The sequence below is a fragment of the Calonectris borealis genome, chromosome 1 (assembly GCF_964195595.1).
Source record: "Calonectris borealis chromosome 1, bCalBor7.hap1.2, whole genome shotgun sequence".
Lineage (NCBI taxonomy): Eukaryota > Metazoa > Chordata > Aves > Procellariiformes > Procellariidae > Calonectris > Calonectris borealis.
The window spans coordinates 195,322,046-195,350,025 of NC_134312.1; the positions used below are offsets into that span (position 1 = coordinate 195,322,046).

Sequence of the window (27,980 nt, forward strand, 5' to 3'; positions counted from 1 at the left end):
AAAGGAGGTGCTAACTGCCTAAAGTGAGGAACTGCATCTTTTTCTTTTGTCTTTCACAAGTACTTTGGAATCCCCTAACATTAACCTTAAATCGTTTTAGACCAATTATGTTATGGTCCTGCAGAGGCAACTTAGGTCCTTCATCTCCTGTCATTTCCCCATCTATCAGAGGTGTTTGTTTATACCTGTTTCCTTTGCTAAGTACTTAAATGTCTATGAACTAAAAAGCAATATATAAAACCTGGCTATCAAGTAATGTGAGGCTAAGATGCCCTTTTAACGCAGTGGTCTTATAGCCTGGAATAATATGACCAATATCGTTTCTGAAGCTTGTTGTATGCAGTTAGCACCCTACAGGCAGATAAGAGAAAAGCTTTTGAACTTACAAAAAGTCATGCCCTTTAATCAGATGCTGCTAATCTTTTGAATTTGCTTTGCCCTGTAGACGACTGAACACACTGAACAAGTGCGCCTCAATGAAACTCGATGTGAACTTCCAAAGAAAAAAGGTAAGGAAACTTCATGAAATGTACTGGCTTTGCCTCGGCTTTTGTGATAAGACCTCCCCAATTTAGTCTTTAAGTCAGTAATGCTCTTAAAAGTAAGTTAAGTGTATTTGACTCTAAACATGTGTGTCAGCATTATCTGGACACATGATATTGTGAATTGCTGAATCCTGAAATTATAAATAAAATAGAAAAAACCTGTGACTAATACAGCAGGAACAATACTATGTGTGTTAAAAGGGCACACACAGTACTTAAAACTTTACGTATGTGCAACTCAAGTTAGCGGGTGAAAAGAGTGCGGTTTCATTAGACTGGCTTGTTTGCCAATGCCATGTGAGTACACAATGGAAAATCCTGCTCGGAAAAAATGGAAGCTGCTCGGTTGAAAACAATAGCTTTTCTTTATTTCTTGTACTGACTTATTCCCAGTTAAGAATATGAAAATAAACTCTGTCATCCTTACAAGCTCCTGTGTAAAACAGGAATTATTTTAAATTAAAGGGTTTCGGCAAGGACTGCAGAAACTGCCTATTGATTTTGAGAGTTTTGTAACATGCCCAGTGTTAACTGTTGAACATTTGGTTTTCTGGTCACAGATTCCCCCAAGCCCTTCAGTAGTGTACAATGGTAGTTGTTGACTCTGAGAAATCTTGGTCTCTGTTTTTCCTTCCTTGGAGTGTTTGTGTAATGCTTTTTAAAAACTACCTCCGAGAGTTGCATTTTTGGTGTCTTTGCAGATTCAGTCTATTCATACTCTATTCACTGTTTGAGGGAGCTTGGACAAAGAATGGTTTTAATGTCCAGATATTCTGCCTTCGGCACATGCCCATTTGTTCCTCTGTGTACGTAGCCTCTTTAGCGTGCATTTTGTCCATTCACTGGAGCCGCAGGGACCTCTTCTCTTCACTGCTTCAGACCTGATGGGTTTTTCTTGTCTTTGATAAGTGCCAACACTTCCCACATCAAACACCCACATCACACCTGACAGAAGGAACAGTAAAATCCCCTGACTACACGATAACTTTATCATTTGGGCAGATAGGCGCTATAGGAAGAGGTTGAGGTCCTTCAGCAAAAACGAACTCAATCGATTATGTCGTTGACCTGCTTGGAGCGGTGTCTGGTTTGTGTCCATGCACTGGTGCACTTGTGTTCACGCAGAGATACTGGAGCTGCACATGAGACAGAATGACAAAAAGCAACGTATAGGTGAATGCTGATTGTCCTCTGGAAATTTTGTTTAGTTCCTGTCCTTCTCTTCAACAAGTATTTTGGGTTTGGTGTGAGGTTTGTATGCTTCCTGGCTTGCTTCTTGAAGTGTCTGATTATGTTGGGTTAAAAAAAAGGAGGATTTTCGTGTTATCTTTGTTTTTATTAGTTTTTTCTGCCACTCCTCCCTGTTCTGAATGGATTGAAGCCCTCAGCTGCTTTCCTTGCAGATGACCATGAATTTGCTATGGGAGTGAGACTGCCCTACTTGGTACCCTTTCAGAGGGACAGAAGCTAGTTGGGTCCATACCTGCATGAGGCCAGGGAGAAGCAGAGCACAAAAAAATGTAGAGAAAGAGGGGACGAAGGAGATTTGGGATGATGGAGGCAAAACAAGTGAAAGTAGAAGAGAATGTGGGGGAGAGAAGAGGGAGGAGAGACTGCTGACAGAAGGAAATGTAAATGCAAGTGTAAAAGCTGGAAATTGGGTCTGGAATTAAACACTGAACCAAGTAAACTTTTTTGCTCTAGATGCTGCCTTTCCTAATAATCTCTATGGTGATCTGAACAATGAAATGCAAAATCAGCTTGCTTTGGAGGTTCAGCATAACAGGTTTGCACAGGACTAGCACAGCTGCTTGAGTGATTCATCAAAATATGGCCAAGTGAGCTGCCACGCAAGGTTACTGAGAAAGCCAGCACGGGGCGAGTGTTCCCCACCGCCTGCTCTTCCACCCGATACATTCCCACTGTGGGCTGCTCTCTTCCCCTTGGCTTCATTGAGACGCGTACAGAAATCCTCCTGTATGTGTTGCAAATATATCCGTAAGCGATTTGGACAGACAGAGATTAGCCTTTGGATTAACTGCCTTCTGCAGCTGTCGATTTATGAGAATTCCTGCCCCCAGCTGGAAAAATGTGGCAGAATTCCACCGCAAATAAACCCACTTTTTGCTTTTTGTTAGCATCCCTCTGTGTCTTAGGCAAGTACACCCTCACTCAAAAAGCTGTACTATTTTAAATCAACTGTGACAAATCTGTGAATCAAAACCTCTTTCTCTTTGGCAAATGTTATCAGTCACTCCTCAAGAAACTTGCCCCTTCTCGTCTTCCCAAACATAATGGTATTAAATGGACTTTTGAATATGCTCCAAAGCCGTGCACTTGATTTCACCCTCGGTCAGTAGAAGTATACAGTCACTGCTCCAAGATGTCTGCTCCGCCTGTGTAAGATGAATCGTTGCTTTCAGACCTACTCTTGATCCACTGTCCCCATAGCTGGTGACATGTCGGTTGGCAAAGTGCTCTCTGCGGTTTTTTTAGGACAGTCTCGTTTGTCAGGGCACTCTGATATCTAACAGGAACAATGGGTCATTCAGGATGTTCGTGGCTTCCAGCATTTCTACTGATTCCATCAAAAGAAAAGCACATTATGTCACAGGATTCACAGTGCAGCCGAATTTTGAGTGAGTCACCATGGCAGCATTTCAGTATCCAGATATTTAATTTGTCTGATTTTTCTTCTGATGAAACACAAACATGTTTCGTTACCAATTAAAAAAACTAACTAAACCTTTTTTTTATTGAGCTGCAAATTTTGACACCAAAATCCCTCTGTATTTTCTGAGTGGTTCTTGGGCAGAATGTAATCCTATCTTTGTTGTGCTTAGACGCAAAACTTGTTTAGTACCAATATCCATTTCTGTTCATCTCTACTTTCTTTAAAAAAAAATCTTAAAACTTATTTTCCTCTAAAAATGATTTAAAGTATATTCACCACTGAATTTATGTTTATTTCTGTCTCTTACTCTGTGCTCTCCTCTTGGTTTTTCACAATGTCTCTACCACTTTGGCTAGTTTAATCGATTCCAGCTTGTAGAAAATACAGGCTAAATCCTGTCAGTTCGTACAGTAATGTCAGTGCAGCTACAGGGATTTGTGTCAGCCAAGAATCTTCTTTAAGGTCCCTTTGGCATATTGGGATGTACAACAAATAAAAAAAGTATATTTTTATCCTATTGGCTGGTGCCATCAACGCTTCAGCAGTGGTATGCTTTGTAGATATAATTACCGCTACTAAATATTTAAAAGTACATACCCTTGCGGTTTTTAAAATATCCACTTTGTGGCACTACTAAGACCACAATAGATGGATTTTTAAGTGCCTGAGTCTGTGCAGTCCTTTGTATATGCATACAGCCAACTGTCAAGCTGAAACGAAGGCAGAGCTGTCTGATATGGCATTTCTTCCCTGCAGACAGGATGGCCAAAGTAGTATTAGCCTTTCTAGCCCCTTTCCTGCCGCTTCACTAGCTGCTTAATTTTTCTCTCTAGCTAGCAGCAGAACTAAGATCTCCATTCATTCCTGTAAACTAACGTCAGCTGCCGGAGCACTGCACACCTCAATGTTAACAGATAAAAGAGGAATGACTAAACCCAAAATTTTGTAGCTATATTTTATTTTATGGTTTAGACATGATCTAAAACATCTGGCCGACTTGAAGTGATAAACTGGCAAAAGCTTATGGCATTAGTGAGACCTGGCACACTACTGATCCCAATCTCCAACTTTTGAGGTTTCGCATTATTTAAGATTTTGGGGGTTCTGGTAAAATTTGTTTTACATTTTTCAATTAGGCAGGCCAGCAGAGAGCTAGTCAGAGATGGGAGATAACTTTACCATCAAAACTTCATAGAAAAATACTTCTAATAATAGACTTTTAAAATGAGAATTTTTCCAGTCCCAAAATAGTCTTTCTGGTTTAGCACCTCATTTTAGTCTGACAGCCTGTCATATTTTATTGCCTTCATACTGCTTCCAAGAATGTGAAGAGCTGTTTGGATGTCATGTAGGTGAAGTTAGTTTGTTCTGCTTTAAAACAAACGTACAAGAATAATGCAGTATAAACCCGGTTCAAAGTCAAGGGAAGGATACTCATTAGCAGCTGTGGGCTTCGCATCCTTAGAGAACAGCGCGTTCGACACTGACTGTGCGCTTCATGCTGAAGATGTATCTTTTTTGTTTGAGCAAACTGATAAGAAAAATGTCACAGGGAGAGCTTTTTTATCCAAATGTTTTTTTCAAGGCGCATGTTGTCTGCATTGCAGAATAGCTCCTGGAGCTGCCTAAACGTAAGCACAACTCCGCGTGCCCCAGGCTGAGGGATGAGACCTGGAAGGGCTGTGGGGCTGCCGCTACCTCGGGAGAGGTTGGGGGGAGCCAGAGGCAGTGAGGCAGGCTGGAGGTCGTCAAGTTTGGGGTGCCTCTGGATGGCAAAGGCCAGGAAGACAGTGGTTGCCACTGTAGGAAAGCTCACCTCAGTTGTAGATGCTGCCCCATCCAGGACTGAGCCTGGATGCTCCTCCACCCCACACCTCCATGGCTGCCTTCGCTCAGACCCACCCTAAGCGATACCTCCAAATATTGTTTTAAGCATCGTGGCTATTTATCTGTAGTTACGTTCCTGAAATATAAATCTTGTTAGATGTACCTGGTCTGTGAAGTTTATAGATGTTTACTTGGTTCTTGCTGCAAAACTAAGTGTAGCACCGGATATTTGCTGTCTTCATTTCTGAAGTGGCTCACATTGCTGTAGTACCCAGCTACTTCTTTACCATGTGTATCTTAAGACCATCCCTGCAAGTCAGGATCCCTCTGCTTGGACCTTTGAAAACCCATTTTTTTCTAAACAGTCACTATGGGCATCAGTCTTACACAGTTCAGTGCAATCCACCCCACAGAAGCCAAGAGGCATTGATGGGACTCATGAGCTGCCTAACATAGAGCAGGCTTTTATTCCTTACTTGTTAAGATGCTCGCTGCAGGCTTTACAATTAAATGAAGGAGGCTGTTATGAAAGGCCTGATGACCAATCTTTCATAAACTACGTTCAGGGAGACTTTACTGCCTGTTGCTCACATGGAGCAGCACAATCACATTAATTCAAATAACGAGTAAAAGCACCTGCTTTTAACCTGTGCCACTTGCTGTTTTCCAGAGTGAAGATTCAGATGAAGAAGACCTCTGTGCTATCAGTAATAAATGGACTTTCCAAAGAACCAGCAGACGATGGTCTCGGGTGGACGACATTGATGCTTTGCTTCATCGATCAGACAGACATGGATCTTCTGGGGACATTAAAATGAAAAATACGACGAGCAGCGAGAGTGTCCTTACAGATCTGAGTGAACCCGAGGTCTCATCTATTCACAGCGAGAGCAGTGGGGGAAGTGACAACAGGAGTCAATCCGGCATCAGCAGCGCTGCCAGGGAGACCTGCGACTGCTCTGGCCAGCATGATGTAGAAAGCACACTGCTGCAAGACTCCACTGCCATAAACACTGCCCTCTTCCCCAAGGACAACCTGAAGAATGAGAAACCAACACGAACCAAAGCAAAAACCTTTCTAAAACGCATGGAGACACTAAAAGCAAAAGGTGTGCATGGAAAACTAAAAGGCTCGGGAAGAACAGGTCCTTTAGAGATAAGTGGACCTGTTCTCCAGTATGAGCCGAAATCCTTGAAAGACATGCACTGTGTACAAATAGTCAATGGCGATCTCCAAAACTTAGGACAAGATTCAGTCAAAAGGGGACTCTCCTTTTCTGCCAAATCCAGCAGTGACAGCAGTCAGTCCGAAAACAGCAGCAGTGGGGTGAGCACACCATGTTTGAAGGAACGCAAATGCCATGAAGCAAACAAGAGAGGCGGGATGTATCTGGAGGACCTAGATGTTCTGGCAGGAACGGCCTTACGGCAAGTGGTGGACCAAAATCGCAAAAATGAATTTCATTCCCAAGAGAACTTGGTTGTGCATATTCCCAAGGATCATAAACCAGGGACCTTCCCAAAGGCACTTTCTATCGAAAGCCTCTCACCGACAGACAACAGTAACAGTGTAAACTGGAGGACAGGCAGCATCTCTTTGGGAAAGCAGAACTGCTCTACTCCAAAAGAGTCTGGATTGATGGCTTGCTGTCCTAAAGAGAGCAGAATTAGTATTTATGACAATGTGCCAGGTTCCCACTTGTACGCTAGTACTGGGGACCTCCTGGACTTAGAGAAAGATGTCCTTTTTCCTCATTTAGATGACATTTTGCAACATGTCAATGGACTCCAGGAGGTGGTAGATGGCTGGTCAAAGAATGTGTTGCCAGGTCTGCCAGTTGATGATGTGTCGGTCAGGGAATCTCCGTCGTTGCCTTTCCAGTCGCCCACACAGATCACCCTTGATTTTGAAGGAAACTCTGTTTCTGATGGCCGGACCACACCGAGTGACATGGATAGAGATGGAACGTCCCTGAATGAATCTGAAGCCACGGGTGTTAGGGACAGGAGAGACTCTGGGGTGGGAGCATCGCTCACAAGACCAAGCAGGTAGGTAGCAAAATTTTGTACACAAATCCATAGACTGTGAAATACGATATAATGAAGCAGAGGCTCTCAGCCTGGGAGTCAGAAGGTGCAGGGTACCATTGCAGTTGTACTCATCTTGTATGGGGTTGGGAATTTCCCTGGGAAGGGTGGGACTTTGGGAGAAGGGACATCCTGCTATGGAAATCCTTATGTAGAATCAATGGAGAATTGGTTTAATAGAGCAAACTAAGGCATTCTTTTCTCTCTTGATCCATTGATTACATAGTAGGACCCTGTATATGTTGTGGGATGTATTTTCAATTGTCTTCTAAGTTATGCACCCCAGTATTTATGCGTCAGTAGCCTTGTGCACTTTTTTTATGCACTGGTCTGCTCTAAAAATGTGTCCCTTTATGCTCAAAGAGAATTTCCGCACCCTGCCTCAGGCCTTTAGGTGACAGGGTGAGATGATGGTATACAACTGACTTCTTAATAAAAGTGAAAAGCTGGATTTTGTTAATAGTCTGCAGACCTGTTAAGTCAGAGGGATGAGTTCCTCTTGAGCCAAGGGAGCACGGTCCCAGGTAAAGGCCTTTGTGGATCCATATTGCTGTGTGTAGGGTGGCTTTGTGTGTGCAAAACAGTGAGAAAATAACTGGTATTTTCTGATCTGCCATCAGTCTTGTCACATCCTCACAGAGGATTCTGCCGTGCCATGGTTTACTGTTGCGCGTGCTTCCTCACCACCATCACAAGCAAGTGAACTCGAGGAAACTACTGAGTAAATGAGCAGTGCCAAAGTTTTTAGGATTTGAGCCAGAGCTCATGTTTAGCAAAACAAGAAACCGAAATGAGGTTTTTTCCGATGTATCCAGTATATAGAGAAAGTGCATTGGAGTAAAGAGAAGATGTGAGTGGCTCAATAGCTTAGTGGTTACAGCTCTTGCCAGGGAGACACAGGGTTCAATCTCTTCTCGACAAAATCCTTCAGTATTTAATAATTGAGATATTTGGAGAACCTCATCTCCAAATACCTTGGTGGCAGGCCGGTCCCTTGGGAGGTGAGGGACCAGGCATCAAATCCCGGTTCTGAGTCAGGGAGAGAACATTTGAATTTGGATCTCCCACATCCTGTCGGAAATGTGTGGGCTAAAGGGCATAGCGGGCAGCACTGCTTTCCTGAGGACATGGACGGGACCCACACCCGCTTGTGAATCTAACATTAAAAAAATCAAAGCTTGGGCATTTCCAAAATTAAAGAGATTGAACAAATTGTTTTATTTGCCTCCAAGCTACATTTTCTTTCAGTTGACACACCACGAGCCATAACGTGTGTATGTTTATGTATGTTTTGTATATTGCCCAGCACTATCTCACAGTATACCACCTTTTTCTGCCCAGTTAAAGTAGTTGTCTGATTTTTCTATTTCTTTTGCTAAAGGCGATTACGATGGCATAGTTTCCAAATCTCCCATCGCCTGAGCCACTCCATTGCATCACTTCACATCAGTAATCAGTCAGCAGCCCAACTGAATCTACTGCAAAAATTCTCTCTGCTTCGTCTTACTGCCATCATGGAAAAGTACTCCATGTCAAACAAACATGGCTGGACCTGGTGAGTACCATCGATAACTGGAACAGAGATATTTTTAGAAGAAAGTAGTTTCTCCTAATTCTGTTATTCTGATAGTAAATTCAGTAAATGCAATTAGGAGGAACAATTGACTTCAGCTGTAGAATTTGAAACTGTCCCCTTTAATCCATTGCTGCCTAGTGACTCAGTGGCAAAGTCAGAAATAGATCCTGGAGATCTGACTTAATTCCTGTGCTCTAACAGAGCCTCTCTAACAACACTCCAGTTCCAGAAAAATAAACAGGAGTAGGAGAGAGCGATTAAAAGTAGGAAACATTTACAGTAAGTCTTCCCCAGAATTCGTTTTGTGATTCAAAAAGAAACAGCTGCTGATGATACTTCAGGTATTCGATATTGGTTTGTTTGTGCTTTAAAAGAAGGGTTAGAACAGTTACGGGACTTTCCTCTGCAGATCGAAAGATGTAAGCTTTAGCCTAGTCCTGGGCTTGCGTTAGAGGGAGCTTGCAGCCGTAGCAGCTGGAACAGCTGCCTGGTCACTCAGAGAGTGGAGTGAAGGGCAGATGGACATGAAAGCTGGCAATATGTGGCTCCTTCTGCAGCAACTGGCTACAGATATCTGCATGTCTAATAGTATACAAACCCTGATGGGCCACACAGACTGAAGTGTACTGGAGTGGAAATGGGCATAGATAAGAGATTACAAGTATCTGAGAAATAATCAAAAGGATAACAGAAACTTTCCCTAATACATAGAGACCACTGAGTCCAAAAATAATATGACCTGACATTTACATTGTGATTTCCACATTCAAAGCACTTCACCAAAATCCCAGTAAATTCAGCTGTGAGCTAGATAAGACAAGTTTTCCTTTAGAGATGGAAAAATAGATACAAGGGACTACATGTGAGATTCACCTCACTGACATCAGCCACTCCGAAAAGTTGTAAGTCTAATCTGAGCAAGTCGGGTCAGCTGTCTGTGGTCAGTAGAAAAACTCCAAAGGCAGCTCATTCTATCCAAGGCTCAGGGTTTGGGTCACCTCCAGAGGTGCCTCGCTCCACAGTTTCTATAGAGGCAGTCTGGAGTGCTAAGTCCTTCTAAATCTCCGTTAGAAACCTAAAATCAATAAGGTGAACCCCCAGATCGCTGTTCTCCTTTGGTGCAGCTCCCCGTGGCAAGCTGACAACATCTGTACTGAAATGAATCTCACCTTAACAAATGCCAAATAAGCAGACTAGAATACAGCAAATTCTAGATCCTGCTGTTTGTACAGAAGTTTTCCCTCCTGACAAGTATTTCTTCAGTTTGTATAATCAGTTTCTAAGGATTTATAAGAGTGGGACTCTAAATAGCTGTAAAGTTATATGCTGTACTCCTTCAGTAGGTCACTTAATCCAAGTTTTATCTCCTTCCCACACATATGAGAAAAATCTTTGTCACATTCAGGTCATATTCATCCTGGTTTTTTTTTTTTAATTCCACTGCAGTCATGACTCCCACAAAGGGAATCCAGTTTGTTCTCGTTTTCACCATCATTTTTGGAAGAAAGCAAGCTCACCAGCTTCTCTTAAGTAATTCAACTAGAATAAATCATATAACACCAGGGATGAATCTGGCACGTAGGGATTTCCCACCATCATTTATTACTGTTAGTCAATAGAAATGCTAAATCATGTAACTGGTAGTATAAAAATCATTCAGCATTTTAGAGGACTGAACCTCCTTTTCTCTCCACTATGCTTTGCTGTGCCATTCCTTTGAGTCCGGAATGGATGTTTTAAACCATGTTGTCTTCAGCAGGATGACAATCACGTAGTAAAAGTTTTTTGTTAGAACAGATTGTTATGCTATATCTGAGAGCCAGAGGCCATCTACTTATAAAAGTTGTCAAGAAATCCATCAGTTATACAGATTGTAAAGTCTTCGTGTATTGTGCATTAAACATTATTTCACCACCTTAATAAAAAAGGAGGTGGCCCCAGTTGCCAATTTCTCCCAGCGGTGTTACTCAGAGAGACTCTGTAAATTCTCTGATATTTTCATGCAGCCTGTTCATGTTAATTTTCAGGTCTGTGCCAAAGTTCATGAAGAGGATGAAAGTCCCTGACTACAAGGACAAGAACGTCTTTGGTGTGCCTCTGATAGTTCATGTCCAGAGAACAGGACAGCCTCTTCCCCAGAGCATACAGCAAGCGCTGCGCTACTTACGGAGCAACTGTCTAGATCAGGTATAAACTTTACTCCAGAGACTCAGTTATTTTTTTCTGAAAAGCCACCCTAAGCAAGCAATGGTGAACATTTTGTACTTAGTACCAGAATTATTTGAAGATTGTTATATCTCATGTTGGGCCCAGATCTCCTCTGGTGATTTGATACCTGATATCTGCTGGAGGGTAGGAAGGCTCTGCAGAGGGACCTGGACAGGCTGGATCGATGGGCTGAGGCCAACTGTATGAGGTTCAACAAGGCCAAGTGCCGGGTCCTGCACTTCGGCCACAACAACCCCAGGCAACGCTACAGGCTTGGGGAAGAGTGGCTGGAAAGCTGCCCAGAGGAAAAGGACCTGGGGGTGCTGGTTGACAGCCGGCTGAACATGAGCCGGCAGTGTGCCCAGGTGGCCAAGAAGGCCAACGGCATCCTGGCCTGTATCAGAAATAGTGTGGCCAGCAGGAGTAGGGAGGTGATCGTGCCCCTGTACTCGGCACTGGTGAGGCCGCACCTCGAATACTGTGTTCAGTTTTGGGCCCCTCACTACAAGAAGGACATGGAGGTGCTGGAGCGTGTCCAGAGAAGGGCAACGAAGCTGGTGAAGGGCCTGGAGCACAAGTGTTATGAGGAGCGGCTGAGGGAACTGGGACTGTTTAGTCTGGAGAAGAGGAGGCTGAGGGGAGACCTCATCGCGCTCTACAACTACCTGAAAGGAGGTTGTAGCGAGGTGGGTGTTGGTCTCTTCTCCCAAGTAACCAGCGATAGGACGGGAGGAAATGGCCTCAAGTTGCGCCAAGGGAGGTTTAGATTGGACATTAGGAGAAATTTCTTTACTGAAAGAGTGATCAGGCCTTGGAACAGGCTGCCCAGGGAAGTGGTGGAGTCACCATCCCTGGAATTATTTAAAAGACGTGTAGATGAGGCGCTTAGGGACATGATGTAGTGGGCATCGTGTGTTGGGTTGACGGTTGGACACGATGATCTTAGAGGTCTTTTCCAACCTTAATGATTCTATGATTCTATGATTCTATGATTCTGGTGCCAATACTAATGGTTTGCCATTTTGAGACTTGTATCCGGCTAATTTGTTGAATTCTTGTAACTATAACAGTCCTGCTGATTTGTACACAATAGCCTACCTCAAGGAATGACAGGAGATCTTTGTGTCTATTGAATCAGAGCTCAGGACTCCCAGCTTCTGCCCGTATCTGCACTGCTTATGCTTGACTGTTGCCACTGAGGGTTAACTGCATTCACCATTTCACAAGATATGGTACAAAAGGTTTTATTTACTTAGCAAAGAAAGAAAAGTCCAAGAATAGAGAGCAAACTCAGCAAAATATTCAAAGTATTCTGTTGACAAAGTCAGATATATCCAGATAGAGTTAGGTCAGCAGGGGTTCAATGCCAAAGCCATTACGGTATGTTTCCTTTTACAGTGTTCTTAGCTGCCACAAGCCAGCTGGGAGACCCTCAAGCTCAAAGTATTTCAGACTTTTTGATTCCCTTTAGCTACAGAGCAGGGACATACCAATCATATTTTTACTGTTCTTCCCCTAAGGATGAGGATATGTATCTTTATGAACATAGGACTGGGAGAAACTCCCTGGCTGATTGAGTTCAAGCCTCTACTATTATTGACCTCGTGTCATATGACTCTTCTGTAACTGCTTTTAGATAGTTGTAAGTTCAAAAGGAGCAACCAGCATTTTACTCCACAGACTTTGCTCCTTTCCTAGCTCTAAAAATTAAATGCCTAGCTGTGAATCACAGCCATTTCCCTTTACAGCCAGTGGGGAGACACAGGCCCTTCCTATGCTTTCTCTCTCTTGACTGTAAAGAGATCCTGTAGCAGTCAGACCTTGACATCTAACTCCTGGGCGTCAAAAGTGAGGTGAGATGAGTTCTGCCTACCGTATGTGGTACGGGAGTTGAGGGGTGGCTATTTATTGGAAATTTATTAATAGGGGATGGAAGGGGAAGATGCATAGAGACAACTAGAAGCAATATATTCAGTAGCTGACATGCCTGGTTATCGCTGTGGTAATCTGGGTTTGTGTACTGAGCAGGGAAACCCGGTGTAGGAAGAAAAGTGATGCAGCAAGCCTGGAATCAGTGATGGGATTGGAGGAGGAGACACTTGCCCAAGTATGAGGAACAGGAGATGCGGGGATAGGGATGGGCTTGTCAGCTAAGTGGCAGAGCAACAGGAAGAAAGAGAAAAGAGAGGGGGGATAAATGGGGGAGAAAGTAAAAGGGAAGGTAAAACCAAAGAGAAAGAAAAAGCTCTTGAGAGACCTGAGGAGGTCAAAAGGAGTGTCCGTGGGCAGTCTCAGACAAATATCTGCTCCGAGAGGGAGGGTTTAGTTGCTGGGAAGCATCAGAGCTATGTGAAGGGCCATTTCAACTCAGCTTGAGTTTCCACTCAGGGTGGATTTGGGAAAATATTGAATAGAAAATGAAGGAGGAGAAGTACAGATTGGGACCATTTAAAATATCTTTCCACCAAAAACCTTTCTAGGCCAAAACCCTCCAGGCAATTCAGCTTCTCTGCTTTACAGTTACTCCCTTTGTTCCCGTTTAATTCAAAGTCTCCTAATGCCTGGCCAGAGCTCTGAGCAGTCTCCCCCAGCATCTTGCTTGTGTGTCTCTTCCGTGCACTGCAGAAGGCAGTCTAGAGTCCTGAACAGGCATCAGAGCTTCTGTTGCAACTTGGTAAAGTTGAGGTTGCTCTAAATGATTGTAAGGTCTGGCTCCTGGCACTGAAATGTCTAAGATGGTATGAGGAGCCTCACCATTATTTGTAGGATATATTATTCAGTTTCAACTTGTGAAACAGAAACTGCTTTGCCTTTGTCAACCGCACCTTTATTTCTGTCATGCATCATATGCTACTTGCAGGGCAGATGATCCATGGCATGACGATAATGAAAAGATTGGGCCAGACTAACCTCTGATAAATCACTGGATTTATAGTCCCATTGTATTTACAGAATGAGTCTGTAACAGAACAGGGCCTAAAACAAGGCTATCAAGTGAAGAACTGTCCTCTTTTGAATAATTATGATTTTTTTCCAAGAAAAAGGGAAATAGAAGTTTGGATAAATATCATTAAACAAAAACAGAGATTAAGAGTAGCAGAATGATGTGCAGCAGGAGATTGCGCAGGTGAGATTTGATGTCTGACCTCTCGAATCAGACTTAGCTGGAAGTTTTTAAAGCTTCTTTATACCAGCAAGGACACTTTCCATCAAAAGCAGAGAACTGAGCCTCTGCTCTCACATTTATCTACCACATGCCAAAATTGTATTTTTTGGATAAAATTAGCATGGATCCTTCTGCATCTTCAGCACACATTTCTAAGAGGAAAAGGGATTTAAAAAGGAGAAGAGAAAGGGAAAGAGGAAACCAGATGAAAAGAGCCAGATGCTCTTTCTTTTATTCTCTTGTCAGAACGAAGAGCAGAGCTTCACCTGTGAACAGAAATACAGTGCACCGGGATGGACACAGGGCACACTCCAGTTCTTTACTTCCTACACATAAATATAGCACACGAGCAATGCTACATTCATCAGTAAGGAGACATAGCAGAAGAGCCACTCACAGCCACTCTGGTGTAGCAGTTCATCTCCATATAAATAAATACATCCCCTCACAGAGCTGCGTAGTATGTAATCAGTGTCATTAATGTGCGAGTTAACAAAAGTCCTAAATACCATGTTCCTGAGCATGGGAAGGGTTCTAGGGAGAGGAGGGACCTACGTGAACTCTGTGCTGGCAGAAGTGAGGGGAAGAAGGCCAAAAGGCATTATTTCCTTGCCTTTACACATTTTTGTTGGTGGACTACGCCGTGCAGAAAGCTGAACAGACCACCAGCAAGACAGTGGGCATGGAGGAACAGAAGTCTATAACTCCAAACCTGAAATGCAGCTTTTTCATAGGTCTTTTCCCCTGCAAAACTGAAGGAAAACAGTGCTAATACTTCCCAAATGAAACACTATAAACTCACTTGGGAATAAATAATGTGGTTGAGGCTCAGGAATTCGCCCTGGGGGAATTCCACTGGTTAGAAGGACATAAAAGGGCAGCACTGCAGTGAAGGCATCATTTGAAGAATTACCACTTCCTTTAGAATAGAACAGGATAAAAAATGTATTTTAGTGACACCGCACAAGTAATCCCCCTGTGGCCCCTGAAAAACTGGGGTTTTCAGTGGGATGTGGGGGAACTGTTGGAAGCAGAGAGCAGGAAGAGGAAAAAATAGATTTGGTCTTGATTTTAAAGCTCTACCAGGGTGTACTAATCTTTTGCCACAGCATTTATTACTTAGCTGAGCATAATATTTTCTTGTTAGTCTTCAAAATATATACCCAAATAAACATGACGAACCAGATTCTCAGCTGGAGTAAATCAACAGACAGTCACCCAAGCCAAGCAAGCCACTGCTGATTTATATCAGCTGAGCTTCTTGCTTAAACTCTTCAGGCAGCAGGGAAACCACATGCACTCTGAACTCTCCCTCTAGGATGGGATACAGAGCAGCAGCGTTATTAACTCTTACAGTCCTGCCGTGAAAGCTTGCACTTGCCTACAAGACTGTGGGCAAGTCATGACCATCTCATTTGCACTTGTTTCTCTTGTTCTTGCCTAGAGTAAAATAAGCAACCCAAGCTTTGGTTATGGTCTAAGTCCCCTGTAATAGTTTGGGTTTTTTTATATATACTTTAAGTAACTTTTTTTTTAACCCAATTCAACATGGTGCTTTTTTAGGTGGGTCTGTTTCGAAAGTCTGGAGTGAAATCCCGAATCCAGGCCCTACGTCAGATGAATGAGAGCTCCCCAGAAAATGTCAGCTATGAAGACCAGTCGGCATATGATGTGGCAGACATGGTAAAGCAATTTTTCAGGGACTTGCCAGAACCTCTCCTCACCAGTAAGCTAGGAGAGACTTTTCTACACATCTACCAATGTAAGTTGCAATATTTTTATTATTATAAACAATTATATAATATTATATATTATATAATAATATATTGTAAATAATTTTAGTATGTTAACTCTGGGTGGGATTCTTTCTGCTCACCTTTGAGATGTATAAAAGAACCTCTCTGCCCTCAAAATCTTTCACTGAGAGATTTCTAGAACTGCCTAAAGGATTCAATGTCAAAATACTAGCAAATTTAATGGAAAGACAGTGTTCAAATCTTGAGAAGCTTTGAAAATATCAGCCTCACAGTCAGAAAGAAGCCAGAAGGACAGGCTGTCATGGACATAAAAAGCTGAAGACTCATGTTTTTGTCAGATTTCTTCAAACTGTGGGCCCATTTCATGCGGACATCTCAATACAAGTGAGTCTTCTGGGCATGGAGAAGTGGTACTTGACCATGAGAACATAAGCCTGTGAAGTCCCTTTCCTTGCTGTGACTTTTGATTATTTGCCTTTTCATTATAGTCAATAAAATGTACATGCAAGCAACAAGCTGCTTTCATTTACATTCCCAGCTCCTATGTAAAGATCTTGGAGAGAAAGAAAAAAACCAGAGAATTTCTTCTTTTCGTTTCAGTATAAGCAGTCTTCAGCAAAATCTGAGACTCAAATGCATCAGTGATGAAAATCCCTGTAAACCGGGAAATGACTGTATCTCTTCTCCAGACTGAGGGAGAAATAAACAATGAGGAAAACACTGAAAAGCCAGAGGAATTAGAGTTTTTTCCTGACAATATCCATTATGAAGGCCAGTCAGCCGGTGCTCTGGCAGATACAGAAAAGCATACCCAGCCAGCCTAAGCCAAATAACTGGAAGCACTAACGAGAAGCGTGTCTTGCAGACTTTTCAGCTGCCAAAACAATAGAAAGCCATTTTTAAACACTGTATAATCCCAGTGCTAAAGAATCTAAGTTACTTCTGTGCCTCCCTTTACTGTAAAAATCTGTCTGTGGCACAGAGTCACTAATGTGTTTAACATCACGGTGTCTGTAGCTGGTAGAGAAATGCTGTGATCTTGCGTGTGAGAGACAGCATCGCAAATAAATGTAGTGGATTTGGTCATACGTGATGTCTTGGGACACAAGCGAACTGAAACAGTTGGTGCCTAACCCTGGACCATCATTTCCCCCTCTTTTTTCCTGCTCACAAGTTGCAGGTCTTGTCTGCCTATGCACACATCAGCGAGCTTGTTCAGAAAAGCAACAGAAATTCTCAGTGTTAATAAAATGGCAATCACAATTGTTTCCATGGTGAAGTGGCCAAGGAGAAGATTATCCACTAGAAGGACATGTTCTACAGGTCCTTGGAAAAGCACCCTTAAAGCATCGCTTGATGAAAATTGGGAATATTCTATCTTGCCACAGGAGAGACTGCAAGTAAACGACCCCCTTGCCAAAGGAGGAGAGACATGGCAGATATCAATGTCATCAGCGTTATTAGGTCTGTAGCCAGAAGGAATCCCCATCTCCGAGTCGGGAGCCTGGCATTAGGATTCACAACAGCCAAAAGGCTGAACAGTGAAACATTGCTACCAGCCAACAAAAAAATACTGTAAAAAGGGGCACGGGCTGACTCTGTAACCCTGCGTGGTGCTGCAGTGGGAAGTCTGAAGAACTCTTCTTTACACTGATGAGAGGGGGAAAAAAGTGCTAGGAAAGATTTTCTTGAACTGCACCAGTAATTTAAAGGATTTCACAAAGACTTGAGGGTGGGTCTGTTTAAACCAAGGTGGGAACAGGAAAAGATGGGTTCTGTAGACACTGGAGACCAACGTTTGGATTAAGAATGAGTAGCAGTGGTTTTTTTTTTTCCATGTGACGAACAACAAATATATTTTTCTGTTTTAAACAGTACTGACAAAACTCCTTTCACAGAAAGAAGAATGTTGCAAATTGCTGGGATACCAATTGTATTTCATAATGTCTACAATTAAATAAATCTGTAGCTGGGAGTTCTTCTTCCCCTTCATCCTGTTTAACAAATTATTAATGTGAAGTTAAGAAAGATTTTTCCTCTCTTAGTGCATTGGCAAGGGATTTCTGATTTTCTGGGACTCACTGAAGATCTTTTTCATATATCCAGGACCTTTTTCATATATCCAGATGGCTTGGTTTGCTGTAACGCAGAGGATTGGGGATGAGATGACTAGTGTAGTAGTCTGTGTGGCATAGCATTGATGAAACTTTCTCCGTTTCCCTAAAACTCTCAGTTGCCTAATGTTTACCTATGACTTGAAGGGCTGGCCAGTCTTCTTCTCTATGAACTGTCTTCCCAGGGGACAAAAGAAACCTGAAAAATACCATTTAAAGATATGAGTACTGATACTATTCTCCCTTCCTAAATTTTCAATGAAGTTCAGTCTCTTTCTTGGGGAAGAGCCTTTCAAACAAGTAGAGAAATGTCATACCCTGGCTAGGTGAGCTGTGCTTGATGGAGGAGCAAACACCACAGCCCTCCAACAACCAGCTGGTCTTTGTCCCTTTGTCCCCCGTCATCTGCCTCTTCAGAAAGCCATTCCCAGAGTGTGAACGCCTGTGCTAATGCTATCTTGTTCTGGCTCCTTATCTGGTCTTACAATTGACCCCCCTGAACGTCCCTTGCTTTTCCTCAGACGTCCCCAAGGAGCAGCGGCTGCAGGCGGTGCAGGCAGCCATCATGCTGATGTCCGATGAGAACCGGGAGGTCTTGCAGACTCTGCTGTGCTTCCTGAGCGACGTCACCTCCGTGGAGGAGAATCAGATGACTCCTATGAACATAGCTGTTTGTCTGGCCCCTTCCCTCTTCCATCTCAATATAGTGAAGAAAGAAAGCTCACCGAGGTAAGTTTCTTCTCAACACTATAAATACTCAAAATACAAAATGGTGCTTCCAGGGTTTCCAAAGGTATGCAGGATAAAATTTTCCAAAGCATCTGCTTTCCAGCGCACGTTACACAGGGCATGGCTTCAGTGAGAGGGGAAAGTCCATGCTGCAGAGCCAGAAGCACACTTGTACATGCACAGAAGGTGTTTTCACAAGCCCAGCAGGCATTTCTGGCTGTCTGTTGTGCATACGCAGTGCCTGTTTTCCATGAGAAATTTCAATGGGGCACGAGTGAGTTTTGCATAAGTAACGTTGGCTTCTGTGAAGGGAAAAGGCCTGATTTTGCTCTGGTTGAAGTCAAAGATTTACCATGTTTTAAAGGATTTTAATACTTTTTAGTACTTTAATACTCACTTTTTCAGTGAGTGGTTTTTCACTCTCTATTTTCTGGCTACATTCTGCCACTTGGGAAACTGAGTTTATTTCAGGCCACATTAAGATGGCGTGTAACATGGTGAGTCTAGACTAAACAGGGCATCGACCCTGCTAAACTTGATGTCCCTTCTGACTTCTTTTTCCCCCATCTGGTTCAGAATACACTGAGATTCTTGGTCCTGTATGTGTATAATCAGCGTCTGAGCAAGTGCTGTAAGCAGTAGCAATGTAAATCACTGTACATCATGTCTGTTAGAAGTCCATTCCAAAATGTACAACACCTAATGCAGGACATGCATAACCTTTCCTGCTTTTACCTTTGGCTTTAGGTACACATTTTTCCTTTAAAAAAGGCCCAACAGTCTGAGCAATCTTTGTGATAAATAAAAACTAAAGATAGACTTTTCTCTCTGGTGTTTTGAACATCCTACTGCTGTTTGCTTTCATATTAAAAAGATTCAGCTCTTTTTACCTGAGACCCTGAATTCAATTACAGAGTAATACAGAAAAAATATGCAACAGGGAAGCCAGATCAGAAGGACCTCAGTGAAAACCTGGCAGCTACTCAGGGACTTGCTCACATGATAATGGAATGCAACAAACTTTTTGAGGTGAGAGACTCAAACGGCATTATTTATGGCCACATAATGCAGCATCCTTTGAAGTATTTATGTTTATGCTTACATTTTCTGCCTTGTATTAGCTCAGAGATTGATGGTGCCTCACTTATTTGTAAACTTGCTCCATCTAAAGTTTATTTGTCTCATTTCTTTATGACTGTTCCCTTCTAGCATTCAATTCGCAACTATGAAAAATGCAGGGTAATTACTCTGTGGGAGTTTTCAACCCAAATTACTGGATTAGGAAATTTTAGTCTAATTAAAATAAAAATCTGCTTTTTTTGACATTTCATATTATTGTAATGCTTTTAGCACCCCAATTAAAACTTATTAATCTCAAAAAGAAGAGCCGATACACCTGATTTCTGTGTGTCATGCAATAAAGTTAAAATTACATAGGGAGATGCAGTTGCCCTGCATCTTTCACTGCAGGTGGAGGAGAGATAATTCTCATATCTTCCTTCCCCAGAAGCACCAGGCAACATTTCTGGGGGCTAGAGGAGTAACACAAGTGTATTGACATACATTTGGTCAGTCTAATACGGTTCTGCATGAGTTGTGCTGTTCTGAACCATGGATTGTTTCACTATACTACCTTGATTTCTCATCTTGCATAATAAGCAAAGACAGAAATCCATTTTACAGATCATAGGCTCATTGCAATTGGAGGCTGAATGGTACATCAGCCATTGCCTTAAGGAAAAGTTCTCAGCAGGAGGTTTTCCCTGTGTGTTTTCCCTTCTGTGGCACAGGTCCCGCACGAGATGGTCACCCAGTCCCGAAACTCCTATGTCGACGCAGAAGTGCATTCTCCCACCCTGGACGAGCTTGGGAAACAAGTGGATGAGGAAGGAGGGAACTATCAGATGTACCTGGAAAGTCTCATGCAGAATCTCCAGAAAGAAGCAAAAGAGAAATTCAAAGGATGGGTCACGTGTTCCAGTATAGAGAACACAGAACTTGCCTACAAAAAGGTAATTTGGGGAGACGTGGAAGAAGCAGTAAAGAAACCAAAGCAAAATACAGCCTGGCTATGGGACACCCTGACTTGTTGCATAGCTAAATACATACCCTTCTGTCTGGTGAGGCACATGATTTTTTTTTAAAAGGCTACTAAAAGCAGTTAAAAATGTAATATAATAGTGATTCAAGTATGAGATTCCAGGAAAAGGCACACAAAGCAAGCTAAGGTCTCCAAAATGGATAAAGTAAGCGATACAGCAAACAACGCAACTAGAGAGCGAGATGAGAGTTTAACAACAGACAACATTACCTGGGTAAGCTCTTTGACTGGGGGACAGGCAAAGTTTCTGACTGTCTGCTGTTGTTTGCCAGCAGTTTGGAGAACACAGTCAGATCACAGGTTTTAAAAATCCCCTTCAGGCTGCCCGCTGCTTTACTTAGCCAGGCCAGCCATATGGCCAGTTTTATCCCTGATCCTCTTGTCCATTGTTTCCAGTGGATTTTTGATATCTGCAACCTTTATCAAAATTTCTGAAGTTGTTCCAGGCTCCGTCACTTCTGCAGGGAAAGCCAGACCATTGCAGCCAGGAGGAGAGTGCTGCAGGGTCCCTGCAGACAGCAGGGTTCAGGGCTGCTGGAAAGGCAATGGCAAAACAGAGGTCTGCAAACCAGCAGCGGCTACCGAGAGGAGGGGGTGGATTAGGGGTGGGTGACGTGAGTAAGGTAGGGAAAGGGCACTGGAAGGAGCGTAGGATCTGGACAGTGAGGGGGCAAGGGGGTCTTAGGGGCCGGAGGCAGCATTACCCCTATTTGGGAAAGTGCAACCCCTCTGTTAGGGCAAAGAAATCACAGTTACTCTGGTTTGTAGCCAGCTTCTGTGAGTGGCCCCTTCAGGGAAGGACTGCAGGAGGTTGGCGAGGGAGTAACAGGGCTCAGGTGGGAGCAGGATGTGGGAGAGGGGAGGGAGTGAATAGGGGCATGCACAGGTTTGGGGTCAAGGGCATGTGAGACTACCGAGGGGACGGGGAGCCCCTGAGGCTCTAGCGCAGGGGGACAGGGGAACTGAGAGCTTTGGGGAGGAGGAATTATAACAAGATAAAATAATTTAAGGTGGGAGTTGGGTTTCTGGGGACACAATCCCAGGTCTGGGGGAGGTACTGGAGATTTCTGGAGCGCTAGCATTGGTATGTGAGGATGCCAGGGTAGGGAGGGGTTAGAAAAGCAGGGCTTGCAAGATCCAGTGCTTATAGTTAACTTGTTTGCTGCCTGAAATATGACAACCCTAAAACCACGCAGAAATGCTGTATGTGTGGAATTTAGGGTATTCATCTTTTATGTAGCCTAGCACTTTCTGCTCCCCTTATTGCATGCTGTGGAGGTGTAACAAGTATCAGAAGCCATGAGCTAGGAAGAGTTAGCAAGCAGTTTGTGTGTTCCTTCTTTGAAAGGTATTTTCCCAATACTTCCCTTGCGGCTATTTTGAGGAGCAAACATCTGTGTATCTGACACATAAGTGAATCAACATGTGTTCTGCTCTTCCACTAATTAACCAGGAGAGTTAATTCACCCTCAGTCGCAGCTAGTGCATCAGATTGCCGAAGGTGATAGCTTTATTGCAGCCTGGGGTTTCGGTCTCTCCTTTCATCTGTTTTTACTTCTATACACACATATTCTTCATTACACTTCGGATGCGTGGGGTTGAAAAAGTGTCTGTCACACCAGAAGTAATACAGCATCTCCACTGGCACTATGGGAACTGGTCCAGATATACACTGGTGTGAGAGCAGAAGTAATGTATAACTTCAGTTTTCCATCCAGGGCTAGTATGCATATGTTTTCACATACAGAAGAGCAGCAGCAATAACGGTTAGCAGGGAAATATGCATGCTCTTAAGCTAAAGCCAGATACCCATACCAAGATTCTGTCATCAGTTATCCTCTGCTGAACATATGCATATGGATCATGGGGCTTTATGTTCTTTGTTATTTCACTCCAGGTTGGGGATGGGAACCCCCTAAGGCTTTGGAAAGCCTCGGTGGAAGTCGAAGCCCCCCCATCAGTTGTCCTGAACCGAGTGCTGAGAGAACGTCACCTTTGGGACGAGGACTTCTTGCAGTGGAAGGTGGTCGAGAGCCTGGACAAGCAGACAGAAGTTTACCAGTATGTTTTGAACAGCATGGCTCCTCATCCCGTCCGAGATTTTGTTGTTCTAAGGTAAGCTAAGGGCAGTTCTCCAGTACCTTTGCTTCCTGCAGTGCATACAAGGAAGATCTGGTCTTATCTCAGCCTTCGCATCTGTATAATTGTGCTTCGAGAACTCTACTTCTGGGCAGCAGTGTTGATTTCTCGAACTGAATTGAAATTGTACACCTAGAGCGTGCTGACCTTTTCTCTGATGTAATTTGAGCAGCACATACTCCTGAGGCCATAAATATCATTTCTTCCTTAGAACAGATGTCTGATAATAGCTGCTGCTCTCTCTTAGCTTTGTTTGTTGTCAAAACAGTGCAAATAGAACCCAATTGTTTTTTACACTGCTTTTGCTGTTCTCTGGGGAATGTTTGATGTTTAAGAGCCAAAAGTTTAGTAGAGAAGATGGTGATGCTTTTAAGCTAAGGTTGTTATACGGTGTCTATATAAATTGTTAGTTTAGATTTGCAGCTGGAGTCTGTGTAGATCAAGAAATGCTAACCCATAAAAATCCTAGTGTGGAAATGAACAGAAAGAGGCAGTAGATATGTATTCTGATTGTCTTCCAGGGGATGACACCTCTCAAATAAATGTATAGCTGTGTATCAATATTCTAAATTCAGTCCCAGTTCTGCCATTGTCTGCCTGCCTGTACAGAACAGACAAAATAAATTCCTCTTATGCACCTTCTGCCTTTGAAATCCTGGCCCTTTGCTTGCGAGGAGCTATTGTGGAGCTGCTGACATATTTCACTTACAGGGTCAGTTCTACAGTTATTTATTTCAGAATGATTTTGTGCATTCCCATTCTTGGTCTCTGCTTTCTTTGATTGAAATGATGTGCCAGAGAAATACTAAGCAGTTTTGACGAAGGAAATAGTCCAGTGAGTCAGAATAGTATTAGAGGGAACAAAGATTGAAGGAAAAAGATGAGCGCTATAAAAAATAAATATAATAGTACATCCCTTCTATGAACTTCAGTATTCTCGTAGAGAATGATAACATGCAGATATTGTCAGTATAAGGGAAGAATTATTGGAACTGCTAGGGGAAGATTTTAAAAATATTTTCTGTAAGTTCTTTATAATGTGAAAACACCAGGTCTGCTATTACTGTATTTCCTTTGCCTTCCCACAGTATACTGGGCTAAATTAATTATTTTATAATTAATTTTCTTATATAATATTATTGACTTAAACCAGTGATAAATTTAGCCCTCCACATTGCACCAAGAAGATTGCCTGGGAGCGGTAGGGAGGTTTTGATGACCGTAATTCTGTCCTCTTATTTGCCACTTAGTTCACTATTAGGTTCCATGGTGTTTTATGTTCTTTAAAGACCTGCTGTGCAGTCACATCAGTTAAAGAAAAATCTTGCCATCGAGTTCTCATTCTTTTCACTAACCCAGGCAGAATGACTCCCAAGGACTGAAATATATATCATAAAACTAAATCTTGGTGGGTTTTTAAGGGCTGAAAACTGCCGTCAGGCAGATCTGTCAGATTCTGTTGTTTATCTCTTTTGATTTATATCATTAAGTCTAGAGCAAGGTTAGCCAGCGAAATCGCAGTCAATTTGATACCTTATGATTGGTGGGAAGTGAACAGTGAAATTATAATTCACCTCTGGGAATGTGAATGAATATATTTTAATGGATGGCAATTTTCCCCTTCCCAATCAAACTTTTGGCTGTGAAAGAATAAACTTAGTTGTTCTTTTTTTTTCTTCAATTTGACAGCCATAACAAGGGGATTAGGCTCCCTTGAGAAGACTAATGGTAAGAGGATAGTGGCGATGCTTCATATGCCTGGGATCTGACACACCTCTCAGCTGCCCTGCACAGGCATCACTTTTCATTAAAGATTCCTCAAGCGTTTAATGTTCGTTAAGTATCACAGCATCTCTGTGAGTTAGGTGTCATGTCTGTTTTTACTACTGTGAGATATTTAGAAAAGTACAGAAACTGGCCCAAATCTGTCTAACTGGGAATAGGAATCATAAAATTTTTGCCATCTCTGGGATACATCGTTTTCCACTTCGCAAATGGCCCAAGTAAGTGCCGCGTAGTTACCAAGATGATACGGTCACATCTAAGCACTGTGCGGGCGTTCACAATAGATGGTTCAGCATTTCACAGTAGATCGGAGGTGTGATTTCCTACTCTCCATGTGTTTCATCTGCCAAGACAGCTCATCATTTTTATTAATGCATAGACACATGTAAAACCTTCTGAAGTCAGTATCTTCCTGCATTGTCTTGAATAACAGCTCAATTTCATATAAGAAAAATGCAGAATGTCAAAATTATCTGCTGAAGTCCAAACTTCAACAGTCCTTGAAAGCAGCTTACCTGCTAAAACATGATACTTCCCAAGGTAGTGTAATCCCTCTCTCAGACAGCCCATGGCAAGATGATGCACATTACACAGTGGGAATTTCTCATTTCTTCCCACAGACCATAGACCTATCCTGTGAGATTCAAGGCAGATGAGAAAGATGTGAGATACCAGAATATGTAGAGAATGCTTACAGAACAAGAAAAAAATGTTACGTATTAAAGTCTAGGTCTCCTGAACCTGGTGGAAAACTTCTGCAGCATGTTGGAGAGGCTAGAAATTTGGGAGACGGGGAAAAAATGAGATGACTGACAGAGCTCAAAATAAAAATACATCTTAACAGGCCAGCCCAAAACCTGACTGCTTGTGAAAAGAAACAGATGGGTAATAAGAAACCAACCACCTATCATTGGCTAACTGACATATATGGTGACACGGTCATGGAATTTCACTGTGATATTACTTTTTCCCAAATAAAGTTTACTCAATAGTTGTGTAACAGCGGTGAGACAGAATGTGGTTCTATGGTCCAGAAAATGCCCCTTTCCTCCTGTAAGGGAAAAAACACGCAGCATAGATCCTGTTGGGAGAAGAGGTAGACGAGCACATGATTATGTTAGCAGAGGCTGCAAAAAGCCTGTTGGTTCTTACTGTGTGGCATTGGAAAGGAGGAGGACCTTTCCAAGAGATGTCTCTTTTTGGAGTGACACTGAGGAGGAAAGAAGCAAACATAAGCCATGCCTTTGTGGGTGCCTGGTTGACCAGTCCTTCTAGGATAGTTGGCGAGGATGTTGGTTCAAATGTTTGCTTGGTAGCGCCTACCTAAAGAAAGGGACCCTCAACAAGTTTTAGCCTTTGGCTATTGCAACAAATAAACCATGTAAGACACTACTTTGCCATTGCTATTTAGAATGTGTGGTGGCAAATGACCATCATGTAATTGCCACCAGCCACCTGAGGAGGCTTTCCTCAGCCGCTGTGTGTCCGTGGATATAAGCAGCAGAACATCCTGGTAAAATGTGCTGCATTTATACTTATCATCACCAAGAGTATTGTACATTAATATCATTGATTAAGTAAATGCTTGTCATGAAAGGATACTTTTTTTTTTATTCAGATGCCCTTGAAACGTTCTTGGAGTTTCAGCACTCAGTGTGGGTAGTAGGGAGGATTTCTGCTGTGCTAAACTGTATTTGTTGTTCTGTAAATCTGCATGGGTGCAATCCAACATTTCAGCCTTTGTTGGATGGCTTGTGCTCACTTTATATCCTTTCCAAAACTTCTGTCTATCTGCAAAAGGCTGTATCATGCCCTCTAACACATGATGGTACAAAGTGCTCATGTGGAGAAGCTTCTCCACCTGGAGCCTGCAGCAACGTAGATGGGTGGCCATTCCACATCATGCGCAGACTCCCAGCTCGGGGGAAGGACAACAGCAGCATCAGGTGGATATTGTCCTTCAGGAAAATAATGTACATAGCATCGATTGCAAGATCTTTCCCTGAGTCATTTCAGAAGGTGGGAGTTTTGCGGATTGATTTGCCTCCTCGTGTACCAATGTATCCCCAAACCTCTGAGCAGTTCTTATCAAAATTATGGTACCCACCGTTAAAATTAATACATTTACAGGAGGGGATCTAGCTCTAAAATCTGAGCTTGATAAGTTTCTGTGGCCTGTTTTGAGCAATAGTGACAACAAACTTGGAACACAAAACCTCTCCAGGGACTCCTAGGACAGTCCAATGGCATTGCAGGCAACAACAAGGATAGGCAGACAAGCAAACTGGGACTTTAATTCAGGTTCTTACTCATGTGCCCAAAAGTTTCTTTACTAAAGCGATTCCATCTTGAATGTGTTGCTGCAGGACATGGAGGACTGATTTGCCAAAGGGGATGTGCCTGCTGGTTGCCATCTCTGTGGAGCACGAAGAGGCTCCTCTTATGGGAGCTGTGCGAGCCATTGTGATGGACTCTCAGTACTTGATAGAGCCATGCGGCTCAGGAAAAGCCAGGCTGACCCATATCTGCAGAATTGACCTAAAGTAAGTATCCCACCTGGTCCATTCAGCAGGGCAAAAACCTCCAGCGGAGGGAGGGAGGAGGTGTTGGGAACAGAGGACATGGTCAATGTAGCTTTGCTGCTTTAGGGTCTTTCTGCAGTTTTTTCTATCCACCAAGCTCATTTCTCCGCTCAGCGTCTACCGCTGTTATGATGTGATCCTAGAAATAAAATCTGCTTATTTGGTTACTGCAAAGGAGAACTTCAGACTACACATACAATGACAAGCATTTGAAGTCCCCACCACCACCACGGGCAGCGGGGAGTAGAAGCATGGCAAGCCCGTTCCTGCGGGCATATTTCTCGAGTATTTGAGTTTCTCAATAATTGTCTTTCCATTTCTTCAGAGGACATTCCCCAGAGTGGTACAACAAAGGCTTTGGACATCTGTGTGCAGCAGAAGTTGCCAGGATCAGAAACTCATTTCGGCCTCTGATTGCCGAGGGACCAGAAACGAAAATCTGAGGAAGTGTTCCTGGGAGCGTGTGAGCGTAAATCGGGGTCTGGCAAGGAACAGGAAGGCTGAAAGCAAAGATCTTATTTAAGCTACAGAAGTCTGACCAGAACTGGGTCTGTACAAAGGTGAAACGGGAATTTTATAGGAAAGTTCTTTTATTCCGGAGACTTACCTCCCCCCCCCCTACATCCCTTCTGTATTAATTTCAGTTATTGAAGTAAGCATTTCTTCAGAGAGCTTTTATCATTATTACT

General features: G+C 42.9%; 1 protein-coding gene across 2 annotated transcripts; it reads left to right on the forward strand.

Annotated features, from left to right (window-relative positions):
• Window positions 1-453: 453 nt before the first annotated feature.
• Window positions 454-27,828, forward strand: STARD13 (StAR related lipid transfer domain containing 13). Of its 2 annotated transcripts, XM_075139791.1 has the most exons (11): window positions 454-509; window positions 5,717-7,095; window positions 8,516-8,689; window positions 10,738-10,897; window positions 15,648-15,846; window positions 18,477-18,684; window positions 19,599-19,713; window positions 20,475-20,696; window positions 22,683-22,900; window positions 27,076-27,252; window positions 27,617-27,828. In XM_075139791.1, the coding sequence occupies exons 1-11, from the start codon at window positions 477-479 to the stop codon at window positions 27,732-27,734; spliced, it is 3,003 nt and encodes a 1,000-aa protein (XP_074995892.1). In that variant the 5' UTR covers window positions 454-476; the 3' UTR covers window positions 27,735-27,828. The 2 variants fall into 2 exon arrangements, with proteins under 2 accessions (XP_074995892.1, XP_074995893.1); XM_075139792.1 differs by lacking the exon at window positions 20,475-20,696.
• The last annotated feature ends 152 nt before the right edge of the window (window positions 27,829-27,980 follow it).

Bases quoted from the DNA above. Each gene is read 5' to 3' on its own strand.
- STARD13 (XM_075139791.1), top strand. From the start codon at position 477: ATGAAACTCGATGTGAACTTCCAAAGAAAAAAG. The intron at 18,685-19,598 runs GTAAGTTTCTTC...ATTCAATTACAG, and splicing joins AAGAAAGAAAGCTCACCGAG to AGTAATACAGAAAAAATATG. The intron at 20,697-22,682 runs GTAATTTGGGGA...ATTTCACTCCAG, and splicing joins CAGAACTTGCCTACAAAAAG to GTTGGGGATGGGAACCCCCT.